The following is a 14271-nucleotide window of genomic DNA, read 5'->3' as shown; positions in this document are numbered from 1 at the left end:
GAATCACCGGAATCAAGAGAGAAACAGTAACGTCCCGCCCGGGCAGACTCCCCCTGCAACGCTTTAGCCGAACCCCCAACGCCGGCTCCGGGCTCGCTAAACTTTCCAAGAGCTTCTCCCTCGTATTCCCTAGCCGATCGCCTCAGGACCGCGCATTCCCACTGGCCGGGCACCCACTGACAGGCGGGCAGCGGCGGCAAGCGGGGCGGGGGCGCCTGGGCGCCGCGGAGGGGCGGGGCGGCCGGAGCCAAGTTCCCGGGGGTCCGAGCGCAGCGCCTGACAGGAGCCCGGGACGGCGAAAGAGGAAGAGGAAGCGGCAGCGGGGCAGTTTTCCCAATCCCCCTCTTCCAAGAGCAACCTACACCCCCCACCCCCTGGCTGCCCGTGGGGGGAGGGCGGGGAGGCGGGCTGCAAGGTAAGGCACCCAGGCCCAGGGGACCGCCGCTGCCGCCACGTCCCGACTCACTCTCTCTTCGCCCCGCCACCCCCGCCAGAGGCGCCCACAACAATAACACGCCGGGGACGACCCGTCAGCGCCCCCGAGGCACCCGGGGCCCACGGCCGGCCGCAGCCAGGCCCCCTCCACTGAGGCCCGGAGCGCCTCTCCGGCCTACAACTCTAGACCCGGGTGGAGCCGGGCCCGAGCGGGTCCCCCAGGGTCCGACCCATCCCCCCCGGCACCAGCGGCGCCGTCTCCGCGGCCGAATATTAGAAGTGAATTCGAGCTGCGCTTTACCTTTAGTTCCGCACTGTCCGCCATCTTGCGTCTGTCAGCGCAAGCGCAGTGAAGCTCGCCGGGGGCCGCGCTGGACCCTCCCCTCTAGCGGACTTGACTCCGCCCCAGCCCCGCCCCTCAGCCTTCCCGCTCCGCCCACGGCCTCCGCCCCACTCCAGGAGCTCGCTGCCCCGCCCCGGGCACGCACAGCTGCGAGACCCATACGTACTATTTAAATAATGGCGCCAAGCGGGAATTTGACAGTTACTACCCCTTCGGCCTCCCCGCCCCCACATGGGCCGGGCCAGGAGCGCCCAGGGAAGAGGCCACATCTGGGGTGGTGTTGGCCTCAGTTTCGTCCTTCCACTGCCCTCTGAGTCCCTGTTGACAGAAGCCACAACGGTCCCCTATCAGCAAGACGCGTTCTGCACCTGTACCGTACCCGGCTTTGATGAAGAGTTTCTGGGTTTACGCAGATCCTCATGATGATGCAGTAAGGCCAAAAATAAATAAATAAATAAATAAATAAATAAATAAATAAATAAATAAATAAATAAATAAAATTTACACACACACACATTCCCGTGGTATCTTTTCCGAAATAAAAGCTCTGAGGGGAAAAGGTACTAAGGGACTTTCCTAAACAGCATTTAACAGGGGTGGCTAAGACAAATTTATGGAGTCATCCATTCATCATGTCACCCTGGGTAGTTAGAAATTAGGGACGATCCCTGGCCTGTCACTCATGGGGTACAGATCTGTGAACTAATAAAGATATAATTACTGATGTGATGAACAGTATTGAGATCAACAGGCTCACTAAGAGAAAAATGGATTAGGGGGAGGTGTGCTTAATCCCAGAAGGGTTTTCTCCAACTACATTGATATTTAGACTTGAAAAAAGACTATTTCATACCTACTCCTTACTACTGAAAGCTTCCTTCCTTCAAAACCCCAGCCTTTTTTAACTGTTCAACTTTTTACTCTCAAAATCCGCTTAACATTTGGGTTACTCTGAATTCAAGAAGGCCAAGTCCTGACTAGTGACCTGGATTACTTCACTCCCACATGCCCACATCTCCAGTATCTTTATAGCTCCAATCCCTTTTCCTCTCAGAATCATTTTCATCAGCATATAAACATACCAAAATTCCTTACTTAAATTTACACTTTCTGGATCCAAAATTACCTTCAGTGGGTACTCTATTTCTCTGCTTTCTTCACTGAATAAATTCGAAACAGGACTTCATTTTTCTACAAGTACACGCATTACCTCTCGACTTGTCCTGAGGCAGCTAACTGCCCTATCTTGATCTCTTATCTACACCTTTACGAAGCCCACTCTCAGTTCTCAAGGCTTACCACAGTTGGCTAGAGGGAACTGCTAACAGTTGCTGTGCTTGCTTTCTCTGGAAACAGAGTTCTTGACCTTTCCTCCACATTACTGTCACTGTCCCAACATTCCATTCCTGTCTCTTCACTAGGTAGCTCCCCGCCCCCACCCCTCTCTCTTTTTCTCTCTACCTCCTTCCCTCCCTCCACCCCTTTTCTCTCTTGGGTCTCACTATGCAGCCCTGGAATTTGCTATATGGACTAGGTGGATCTTTGTGAGTTTGAGGTTAGCCTGGTCTACAGAACTAAGACAGCCAAGGCTACACAAACAGACCTTGGGTAGGGGTAGGGGGACAAGAAAGGAAAAAAGAAAGAGGGGGGGGGGAGATCTAAGAGGGAAGAAGGAGATGCTAAGGCTTCGTCTGTGACCTTTATTCAACCACCCAGAGCTATCTTTCAACTCTTGACTTTTGGCCTATAATGATTTTCAAATATCTGCAGCCTAGACTGCATCGCCAAATTCAAATCCAGGCAGGCCTAGGGACTCAGCTCCACTTGAAGACTGTTTAACTGCCTAACATACAAGAAGCCCTGTGTTTGATCTCTGACAATGCATAAAAGTGGAAATGGTGATACAAGAATAAAAATCCCAGTAGTTGAGAGGTGAAAGATCCAGGTTCTAGTTCCAGGCAAGCCTGAGCTACATGAGATCCTATCCAAAAATAAATAATTTAATTTATTGTTATTAGTTAATTTATTTATTTTGCTTTAGAGAAGAAACTGTGTGTGGTAGTACAGGCCTTTAATTCCAGCATTCCAGGCAGACACAGGCAGATCTCTTGGGAGATTGAGGTCAGGCTAATCTACCTAGTAAGTTCTAGGTCAACTAGGGCTACAAGTAAGGCCCTGTCTCGAATTTAATTAATTAATTACTTAATTATTAAAAGGAGGTTGATCCCTAATATTCCTAGCTACCTAGTATCAACTCCACATCTCTTTGTCACCTCACATTCATCCTTGACCACCAGTCTTGCTCCTTTCCCAAGAGTCTCACTGTTATCCAGTGTGTGTATATATGTATATCCAGTATTTTCAAAATGAAAGACAGGGAAGCATTTTTACCCCTCTCTTTTAATTTATTTCCAGTGTCCAGAGCGCCCATGAGTCCAGCTATTGAAATATATCCAAGATAGTCTATTTTGTTCAGTCCTCATGAGCTTCACTCTCTTCCAGACTACTGGGAGGACTACCTGACTGACAGAGTCCAGACTGACTCTGGCTTCCCTGACCACCACCACCACCCCACCCCTGCCCCAGCTGCTTCTGTCTTCTTGAACCCTATATTTGGAACTGGCCTAGATAGTGAAGGCCAGTAATCCTAGATCTCAGACTACACTCACTTAGTGTGCAATACAAAGACAAGATCCCAACACTTTGGGGTGGGGTGGGCAAAGCAAGAAGTGTTTCAATAGTTCAAGGCCAGCCTGGGCTACATAGTGAGTTCTAGGACAACTTGAGCTATATAGCCAGAATCTGTCTACAAACAAGCAAACAGATGCGATGGCCCAGATGTCCTAGCACTTGGGAGGTGGAGGCAAGGGAGTCCGGGGTTCAAAGGCAACCTGAGCCACACACATTTGTAACCAGTTTGCTCTGCAGGAGGCCTCAATTCAAAACTAAACATTTAAAACATAATTCAGCCTTTGCTCCTACTTCCAGGCACAAAACACCTAAACCTCCCAGCAATTTCCTAATAGCTTTGTCTTGTTGTTATTCCTATTGAGTCCTTCCCTATTTCTGCTGAAAATGTTGATCAGGTGGTTCAGGCCAAGCTGCCTCAAGAGCACAATAGGGGGTCCATAAAGATTATTTTATTTTATTCCCCAAGTCTTTTAAAAATTTGCATTTGGGTGATATGTATGTGAGTGTGTGTGTGTGTGTGTGTGTGTGTGTGTGTGTGTGTGTGTGTATTGGAAGCTTTTAAGGTATGAGTTGGTTCTCACTTTCTACCATGTGGATCCCAAGATTGAACATAGGATTGTTAGGCCTGGCATCAGGAGCCATTATCAGCTGAGGTGTGTAAGTGGCCCCAAAGAAATTCTTAGAGGACAGATAATTTCAGCTTTCCTAGCCCCCGCCTCTGGGGAAAGAAGGGATCCTAAGTGAGAAGAAATGGATCATAAAAATGCAACTCTTCACAAAGGCCCCAAAGAGGTTTGGGGTTGTGAGCATATGGAAGTCCTCAGGTGAAGCCCAAGGAAGCTCTGTGCGCGCGCACACACACACACACACACACACACACAAGCCCTGCTCCCTTCTTTCCTCTATGTACCCCTCATTTCTCACTGGTTGACCCTAAGTTAAAGCCCTTGTTCTTATTGTTTTATTGGTTTGTGCACTCCTGATCCTACTGCCTCCATGTCCTGAGTACTGATTACAATGTCTTAACACCAGGAAGTTAAAATAAAAATCCTGATAAATCCACCCCCCCCCCAACAGAAGTAGTCTTCTTTCTGTTTTGGGATGAGAGGGTAGATGAGAAGTCAACCCACACACACCCACCTCCCCACAGGCACTAAGGGACTTGTTCTGCTCAATGAGCAAAGCCTCCAGACTCTTTGCTGAACTATAGGGTCACAGGGCAGAGACCTGGAAAGCTGAGCTTCCTGCCCCACAGCCTGCTTAGTGGATTCTGAGATCCAGCCCACATCTCTCACAAGGATCTAGATCATGTTCCCAGTCTTTTTCCAGATTCCCTAGATCAATTATTTTTCTAGATGCTATGGCAAACTGTCTGAGGAAAGCAACTTTACAGAAACAAGAGTTACTCTGGGTCCCAGTTTGAGAGTATGGTCCACATTGGTTAGAAAGCCATAGCAGCAAGGGCCGTTCTAGGTGTGACAGAGCACAAGACACCTGGTGCCATGTATCAAAGTCAGGAAGCATCCATTAGTGACTATTGGCTCTCTCTGTCTCTCTGTCTATCTCTCTGTCCCTGTGTCTCTGTCTGTCTCTCTAAGGTCTTACCACATAACCCTAACTGGCCTGGAACTCAAAGATCCATCTACCTTTCAAAGGTACCCTCTATCACATCTGACCACAAATTCTCATCTGAATTTCACAGCAATCTCCTCACTGTAATATCCTGCAAAGTAAAAAAGCAAGTCACCCACTGTAGAAGAAGGGCAGTGAGGCTAAGAGCCCAGGCAAGCGGTAGAGTGCTATGGAACATCGCCTTCCAGGCAGGACAGGGCTGAGGCATTCCTGACCTCTTAGCAGCCATAATTACCTACAGAAGGCCTACACAACACTGAGCCCAATAACATTCCAATAAGGATGAGGGGGCAGGGCCTTGTGAGCCAAGGTCTATGGGTAGTTAATGGCTCCTTGGAGAAGAGAAGTTATTTTCTTCAGGGGTGTAGTCACAGCAAGTTGCCCATGTTACTGTAAGTAAGTGCTCAGCACTGTTCTTGTAAAGAACCCTAACTAATTTCATTGATGCACCATGAAAATAATTATTTTTAAAAGACATGAAAGTGGAAGCAGAAGTAGCTTGGAAAAAGAAGATTAGCAGGAGTACAAGGAAGATGAAAGAGAGCACTATGGGTGGGAGATGAATACAATCAAAATATATACAAGTATGAAACTTATTATCACACACACACACATATGTGCCAATAAAAAACTTTTTAAAATAAGCTATTTACTCCAGAACACAATAGCACAGAATAAAGACTCCCTGTGGTGGTTTGAATATGTATGACCCCCATAGAGTCATGTATTGTTGGGCATCGGTGAGCTTAGCTCAACTCCCCCAGCTGAGCTGTTTGCACAGGAAATATCCTGCAGAACATCCTGTTGAACATCCTGCGGCTTAATTTGATTCCTGTTTTCCCGCCCAGTGTGGTAGGGACCTCCCTGGTGCCTAACCTATGGCTATAATTGTTTTTCCCTGTTGTTTTCCCTGGCTTCTAGTATATATTGCTGGTCCATCAGTAAAGCTTTGGCATTCTCCCTACTGAATGACCCATATCTGTGTCTTCTGTCAATCCCCCAGGCCTACACCCAATACTTGGTACCGTGGCAGCACAGGCGTTGTCAATGTATTTGAATGTTTGGCCCACCGGAAGTGGCAATATTAAATGTGGCCTTTTTGGAGTAGGTATGGCCTTGTTGGAGGAAGTGTGTCACAGTGGGAACAGGCTTTGAGGTCTATGGTCAAGCTACTCCCAGTATTACTGTGAGAATTTTGTTTTTTTTGAAAAACACATATTGTAAGAATGTGAGCCAGGCGGTGGTGGTCCACGCCTGTAATCCCAGCACTTGGGAGGCAGAGGCAGGCGGATTTCTGAGTTCGAGGTCAGCCTAGTCTACAGAGTGAGTTCCAGGACAGCTAGGGCTACATAGAGAAACGCTGTGTGTGGGGGGGGGGGAGGGGGATTGTGTTTTCATTTTAATCCCAGGTGTGGGATATGGAGCTGCTTCCGATTGTCCACAGCAGCTGATTATGATTTGCCTCATGCTCTAGCAGGGGTGTGATTTTGCCAGCTGCAGATAGTTTGTGTGCACATATGATTAACCCTTTTGGGAAAAAAACATTATTAGTCAGGAAAGAAATCAACACGCTACAAAACAAAAGAAGTTGCATCAATCTATAGATAAAATTTTTTTAAAGATTTATTTATTTATATGAATATACTGTAGCATCAGATCCCATCACATATGGTTATGAGCCACAATGGTTGCTGGGAATTGAACTCAGGACCTCTGGATGAATAGCCAGTGCTCTTAACCACTGAGCCATCTCTCCATCCCAGGTTTGTTTGTTTGTTTGTTAGTTTGTTTTAACTAGATTTATTTTTATTTTATCCTTGCTTGTTATTGTTTGGAGACAGGGTCTTACTATATAGTTCTGGCTGTTCTAGAACTCACTATGTAGACCTCAAACTGAGAGAGAATCATCTACTTCTGTTTCCTCAATACTAGGATTAAAGAAAGGCATGTGCTATTTGGTTATTTATTTATTTATTTTGGTTTTTTGGATTTGGTTTTTTGGAGACAGGGTTTCTCTGTGTAGCCCTGGCTGTCCTGGAACTCACTCTGGAGACCAGGCTGGCCTTGAACTCAGAAATCCGCCTGCCTCTGCCTCCCAGAGTGCTGGGATTACAGGCATGTGCCACCACTGCCAGGCTGATTATTTATTGTTTAACTAAGTGTATGCATGTGTGCCTATATGTGGGTATGCACACCTAAGTGCATGTCCCCCACTGGGTCCAGAGGTGTTGAATCCTCCTGGAACAAGGGTTTTAGGTTGTGAGCTGCCAGATGTGAGAGCTGAATATCAAATTCAGGTCCTCTGCAAAATCAGTGTCTTAGTCATTGTTCTGTTGCTGTTATAAAGACACGAGTGACCACAGCAAGTCTTATAAGGGGAAGCATTTAATTGGAGCTCTCATACTGTTTCAGTGGTTTAGTTCATTATCATCATAGCAGGAAGCACGGTGACATGCAGGCAGATTCTAGGGCAGCAGCTGAGAACCACATCCTGATCCACGGGCAGAGAGTGTGTGTGTGGGGGGGTGTCTCTGGGGCTTGGCATGGGCTTTTGAAACCTCAAAGCCACAGTGACATGCTTCCTCCATCAAGTCCATACCTCTGAATCCTTCTAATCCTTTCAAATAGGGCCACTCGCTGGTGACTAAGCACTCAAATATATGAGACCATGGGAGCCATTCCTATCCAAACCACCACAAGTAGTAAGCACGGTTAGCTATTGAGTCAATTCCCCAGCCACAAATTTTACATTTTATACAATGAAAGATGCTATCTATAAAGCAATTAGACCCTACTTCTCCTAAGGCTCAGAGAGCACCATGGAAGAAGAGACAGAAAGATTGTAGTAGCCAGAGATTCGAGAAGGCCTGAGTGAAGTACAACAGGGACACAGTACTCTGGAACTCCAAGCATAAGACCTGCATAAGATGAAACCAATCTACATGCCAGCCTGGAGGAAGGGTTCATGAGCCCCACCCTGGCTGAGGAGCTATTGACAGTTGATGGCTGATGGGGGAGGGAGAACCAGTTTTTCTTTCAGGGGTGTGGCCCTGATACGTTGACCATCCTGCAGTAGGTGACCTCACACCCATGAGTATATGGGCACACAAACTGGACTCCAGAGTTTTGTTTTTTGTTTTTTTTTAAAGAGAAAGAGTGAGAGAACTTGAAGTTGGAAGGGAGCTGCAGTTCAGGGGTAGGCCTGGAAGGAGTTAGGGGGAGAACTGGGGGAAGTAAACAGGTATGTACTTCTGAATTAATGAAGCATATTTAAAATTATATATTGGGGGTATGTGTGATAGTTTGAATGAGAATGGCCCCCATAGGTTCATGTATTGAATTCCTAGTCCGTAGTTGGTGGAACTGTTTGCAGGGGTGGGGGGATGGGGGGATAGGGGAGTAGGGGGAGAGATTAGAAAGTATGACCTTGTGGGAGGAGATAGGTCACTGGTGTTGGGGGAGGGACGCCCACACCAGATACAATCTCTGTCTCTGCCTCCACCTTGTGGATCAGACGTGAGCTCCAGCCTGCTGCCATGTTCTCCACTCTGATAGTCATGGACTCACCTGCTGAAACTGCAAGCAAGCCACCAATTCAATGCTTTCTTTTCTAAGTTACATTGATCATGGTGTCTTTTCCCAGTAATAGACCAATAACGAAGATGGGCAGAAACCACAGTTGCTTGGAGTCCATGAGCACAGCAGTCCTGTGGCATCCAGAGGACAGTGTCACTTGGGTCTTCTCCAACCTCTGGCTCTGACATTCTGACCTCTCTTCCATGACTCCTGAGCCTCCAGAGAAGGCCTAGCTATTGAAAGTGCTTATTGCTCTTGCAAAAGACCTGAATTCAATTTTCAGCTCTCACGTCAGGTAGCTCACCAATGCCTCTCTCATACATATGTATAAAGGGCCAACATTATCTATAAACATAGCTATGAACAAATGCCAGCAAAAGCTGACCCACCGTAAAAGCGAGCCTCTGAGGAAGCTGGCATGGGTGTTGGTGCTTGCTTCTCCTGCACTGCTTTTACTCCCCCTGCAAAGACAACCAACCCCTAGTTTCTCTCTGGGAGCTGCCCTTCTCACATCCCCAGGCCTGTGTCCTGGGTAACTGTGACCATACATTAGCTCTAGATGGGGTCAGAGTAGAATATGACATGTCACAAGTCATTCAAATTGGTCTTAAAGGTAAGTAACATTAGGATCAACTCAAAATATAATGTGGACCAGCAGAAGCACCACCAGAGTGAACACTCCTCCCCTCCAGGCACGTGGATGGCATACAATGCTTCTTGTGTATTCAGCCTGTGCTCAGCAGTCCAAGCCTGGGGCAGGACTTTTACTCAAAGTACGTATTAGATGTTAAAGCAAAAGAACTGAATAAATCGATAAAAAAGTAATAGAAAGGAAAATATAAGGGTAAGGATGGATTATTATTCATTAGTAGAGTGCTTGCCTAGGATACCTTCAATATGATCTCTAGACAACACACACACACACACACACACACATTCTACAATGTAAACTTTAAGACACTGAAGGAAGAAGTTGAGGAGGACTCTAGAAGATGGAAAACCATCGGTATTAGGATTCTCTAGAGTTACAGAACTCATGGAATGTCTCTATATATTAAGGGAATTTATTGTAATGATTTACAGTCTGTAATCCAACTAACTCAACAATAGGGAGCTGTGGATGGGAAGTCCAAGAATCTAGCAATTGCTCAGTCCCACAATGCCAGTTGTTTCAGCTGGTTTTCTGTAGAAGTAGGTTCCAACAGATGTGCTGGCAAGTAAGTGCAAGCAGTCGAAGAAAAATGAATCTTCCTTCTTTCAATGTCCTTATGTAGGCTTCCAGCAGAAGGTGTGATCCAGATTAAGGTGTCTACCACCAAGCCTGGATTTGGGACTTATTTTGTCCCAGGCTGGCCTTGAACTCAGAGATTTCTGTACCTTAGTCTCCTGGGATTAGAGGCGTGTCCTACCTTACCTGGGCCTAAATTTTTCATAGCCACTAATGTTGGACACCGGTGTGCTTAGCTCAACATCCCCAGCTGAGCTGCTTGCACAGCTCATCCTGTGAAAACATCCTGTTTTCCTGCCCTGTGTGGTAAGGACTTCCCAGGTACCTGACCTATGGCTATGATTGTTTTTTCCTATTGTTTTTCACCCAGCCTCAAGTATAAATTGCTGGCTCCTCAGTAAAGCTTTGGCATTCTCCTTACTGAATGATCCGTGTCTGTGTTTTCTGTCATCCCCCAGGCCTACACCCAATACTTGGTACCATGGCAGCACAGGCGCTGTCATACTAAGCCTCAAGATCTACATGTCAGAAGCTTGTGTTTTCCAGCCTCAAGATCTGGATCACAGGTGAGCCCTCCAATTCTGGACTGTAGTTCATTCCAGATGTAGTCAAGGCGATGACCAGGAATAGCCACCACACTGTTCATGCTCCTGGATTGTTGGATTGATTCTATGAAGTTACTATATTCTGGAAATCCACGTAAAGATTCAACACAATCCCCATCAAACCTCCAACGACATTTTTCATAACTAGTGAAACAATCGTAAAATCACATGGAAGCACAAAGGGTCCCAAAGAGCTAAAATACTTCCCTAATCTTCCCCTAAACCCTAGTCTAAAAGAGCAATGGCTGGTCTCACATTATACTACAGAGCCATAGTGACAAAAACAGCAAAGTGCTGTGTGTGCCCAAAACAGCACACACAGACCGACTGACTACAGCACTCAGAAATGAGGCTGTACAGCCACAATCACCTAAGTTTTTTGGCAAAGGTGTCAAAAGTACACCTTAGATGAAAGACAGTCTCTTCAAAAGTGGTGCTTGGAAAACTGGATTTTCTGGCCTGGCGGTGGTGGCTCATGCCTTTAATCCCAGCACTTGGGAGGCAGAGGCAGATGGATCTCTGAGTTCAAGGCTAGCCTGGTCTACAGAGTGAGTTCCAGGACAGCCAGGGCTATACAGAGAAACCCGGTCTCGAAAAACACCAGAAAAAAAAAAAAAGGAAAACTGGATTTCCACAGGGAGAAGAATGAAATTATCTGGATGTCTCATTGTGCATGGTGTGTGTATGTGTGCATGTCTGTGTTGTGAACAAAAAGGTACATGTAGTTGGTATAGCAAAAATTATACTTTCTTATACTGAGGGTTATCACACAAAGTTCTCAGGCTAAATTTCAAACTATGTTCCTAAGCCTATGACTCCAAGGCTGCTCACCTGTGTGATGTGTCTAAGCTGGAGGTCAGGTTCAGTCTCTTAATAGTAGTTTCCAATTCAAGGGTCAGAATCTGAGAGAAGATCCTCCAGTCCCAGGGCAGATCAAAGTGATGTCTCTCCAGTGGCCCCAGAAGACCTGAAGATCTGCAGAGCACTGTATTGCTCTTCATCTGCTTATGCACTGCCAAGTGGGTGTGGCCAAGTTCTAGTCCTGTGTCTGGTTATCACTGGGTTCTAGTTATCAGGTGCAGCCTTGAGTGTAGTGGGATCTGAACTAAGCAAATTTTACATATCTAAAAGGCCCTTTTTTTTTTTTACTATGCTCATTACTGTGTATATGTATAGTGTGTATATCTGTAGTATGTGTGTATAGTGTGTATATTTATAAGTATATAAATATATGGTATATGTACGAATGTATAGTGAATGTGTATATGTATCGTATATGTCCCATTTAAGCACATGTAGACAACAAAGGAGGACATTGGATTTTATCATTTTTTATTTCATTTATATATTTTATTTTATTACAATAATTTATATTGTAATTATATTGTGTGGAAGCCAGAGGACAGCTCATGGGAATCGGTCTTCTCTATTCACCTTGTGGATCTCAGGGATCAAACTCAGCTCACCAGGTCTAGTGGCAACTTTCTTTACCCAGTGAGCCGTCTCAACAGCCCTCCACCTTATTTTTGAGCTAGAGTCTCTCACTGGCTCTCGATTTCATTATTTCATCTAGACTGGCCAGCAAGCTTCTGGGATCCATTTGTCTCTGTCATCCAATGCCAAGGTTGCAAGCCTTTGTGGCCATGGTCAGCTTTTATATAGGTTCCGGGGATTTGAACTCAGGTCTTCTTGCTTTCACAACTAGTGATTTTACCCACTGAGTGACCCCACACTCCAGACACACACCCCAGACACATACTAAACACACACACACACACACACACACTGAAATCAGGCTCTCTATATGAGAGAAAACATGCCGTATTCACCTTTTTTTGTCATTCTGTCTTTTGCTTAACAGAATGATTTCCAGTTCCATCCATCTCCCACAGATCCCATGGTTTCATTTTTTTTCTTTATGCCTAAATAAAATTCCAGTGTGTACGATGCACCACATTTTCTTTCTCCGTTCTTTTGCTGATGGGCATTTAGGCTGGTTTCATTTCTTAGCTATTGTGTACAAATAAACATGAGTGTGCAAATACCTTTGGTAGGCTTAGAATCCTTCAGGAGCATACACTCAGGGGCTGGGTGGCCACAACATGATGTAGTTCTGTCATTTTAGGAGCAGCAACACTGGCTCCCACAGTTGGTGCACCCATCCTGTGAGGTCTCCATTGGTTTTCCTTATTCCTTATTCCTGTTCCTTGCTTTCCTTACAGTAGCTCTTCTAATCCCAGTGAGATAGTCTCAGAATTGGAAAAGAGTGTTGAACACTATTTTCAACTGTTTAATAACCATTTGCATTTCTTGTTTTAACAGCCTTGATTAGACAGGTTGGTTAGGGGATAACCTTAGTAGCTCTTCATATATTCTGGGTACTAATCCCATCTGCTATGTAGATGCTCTTGCTATGTAGGTGCTCCCCATTCTGTAGCTTGTTTCTTTGTTCTGCTGATTATTTCCTTTGCTGTGCAGAAGCATCTTAAGTTCACACAGTCCCATTTATTAATCCCTAGCACTATTTACTGTGCTATTGGAGTCCCTTCCAGAAAGTTCTTGCCCTCTTATGCCTATATCTTAGTGTTCTTCCTATGTTTTCCTCTAAAGTTTCAGGTCTTACACTAAGATAGGTGTGTGTGTGTGTGTGTGTGTGTGTTTCTGTCTGTCTGTCTCTGAGTGTGAATGAGAGAGAATGTGTATATATCATCATGTTCTAATCCACAGTAAGTACTTTTATGTGTTATGTTTGTTTATTGAATACCCAACAAAACAAATACTCTACATTCTAATGTAGAGTACATTCTAATCTTCTGCTCCTTACCTCCATGTCTCTTATACTCCATTGATGATGATGAAGATGTTCCCAACTGCAGAAACATTGTCTACACTGTCTGCAATGACAAGTCAAATACTCTACCTAAAGACCCCCTTTCTCTCCTCCCACAACATTCTGCTCTAGGTAGAGTAGACATTTGATTAAGGTGATACCAGGTTCAACTAGCACCTTCCACTAGACCTGCCTGAATTGCCATTATGGCTCTATAGCACCCTCAAGATCTGGCCTCCAACCCTTGAAAGTCCATTCCAATAAGGAACAGTTCAGAGGTAAGGATGCTTGGTCCTAAGATAAAATTGTGATAAAATCACTAAGGGTTGGAGAGGGTGGGAGGAAAGGTAACTGTGTAATCACTGTGGCTTGTTTAAATAAGAGTGTGGAATGTGCTCACTACTCTTTAAACTCAGACCAGTTACATTTCTAAGGAGTTCAAAAGCTGAGAGTAAACACTTAAACAGTTTTAAAGATTACCAAGGTATGGTTGTTCTGAGGTCTCTGGCATTTTGGGAAAAAAAATTGGGGGAGGTTGAATGTCTTAGTGTCTCAGGAGGTCGCTCATCCTGCATTTCTCTATGGGTGCTTTCAATATCATCAAATATTCTGGTACTAGTAAAATTATTAGCTTGGACTTTTGTTTCTGAAAGTGTGACAATTTTTCTGCTTTTTGTTCTGTTTGTGCTTTGGAGTTTGCTTTGCCCAGCTGGGAAGTGAGACCCAAAGCCTGGCACATGGTTGACAACAATTTTAATTGATTAAGATGATCTACTAAAACATTCTTCTTCCTGCTTCCCCAAACAGGGATTTTCTATGTAAAAGCCTTGACTGTCCTAGAACTTACTCTGTAGGCCAGGATGACCTTGAGCTCACAGAAATCTGCCTGCCTGTGCCTCCCAGCTGCTCAGACTAAAGATGTGCAACGCCT

General features: G+C 45.3%; 1 protein-coding gene across 4 annotated transcripts in view; it reads right to left on the bottom strand.

The window, feature by feature from the left end:
- Positions 1-11513, bottom strand: part of Pias1 (protein inhibitor of activated STAT 1) — a 115772-nt gene extending 104259 nt beyond the window's left edge. For 2 of the 4 annotated variants that reach the window (XM_052188088.1, XM_052188085.1), the window contains exon 1: positions 737-813. In XM_052188088.1, the coding sequence (XP_052044048.1) occupies positions 737-760 (24 nt within the window). In that variant the 5' untranslated portion in view covers positions 761-813. Of the gene's footprint in view, positions 1-736; positions 814-8668; positions 8691-11341 lie in introns of those variants that run through there. The other 2 variants (XM_052188086.1, XM_052188087.1) reach the window with 2 other exon arrangements.
- Between the last annotated feature and the right edge of the window lie 2758 nt (positions 11514-14271).

Source organism: Apodemus sylvaticus, chromosome 7 (genome assembly GCF_947179515.1).
Source record: "Apodemus sylvaticus chromosome 7, mApoSyl1.1, whole genome shotgun sequence".
In the NCBI taxonomy this organism is placed as follows: Eukaryota; Metazoa; Chordata; class Mammalia; order Rodentia; family Muridae; genus Apodemus; species Apodemus sylvaticus.
This window is presented reverse-complemented; position numbering and strand designations above follow the sequence as displayed.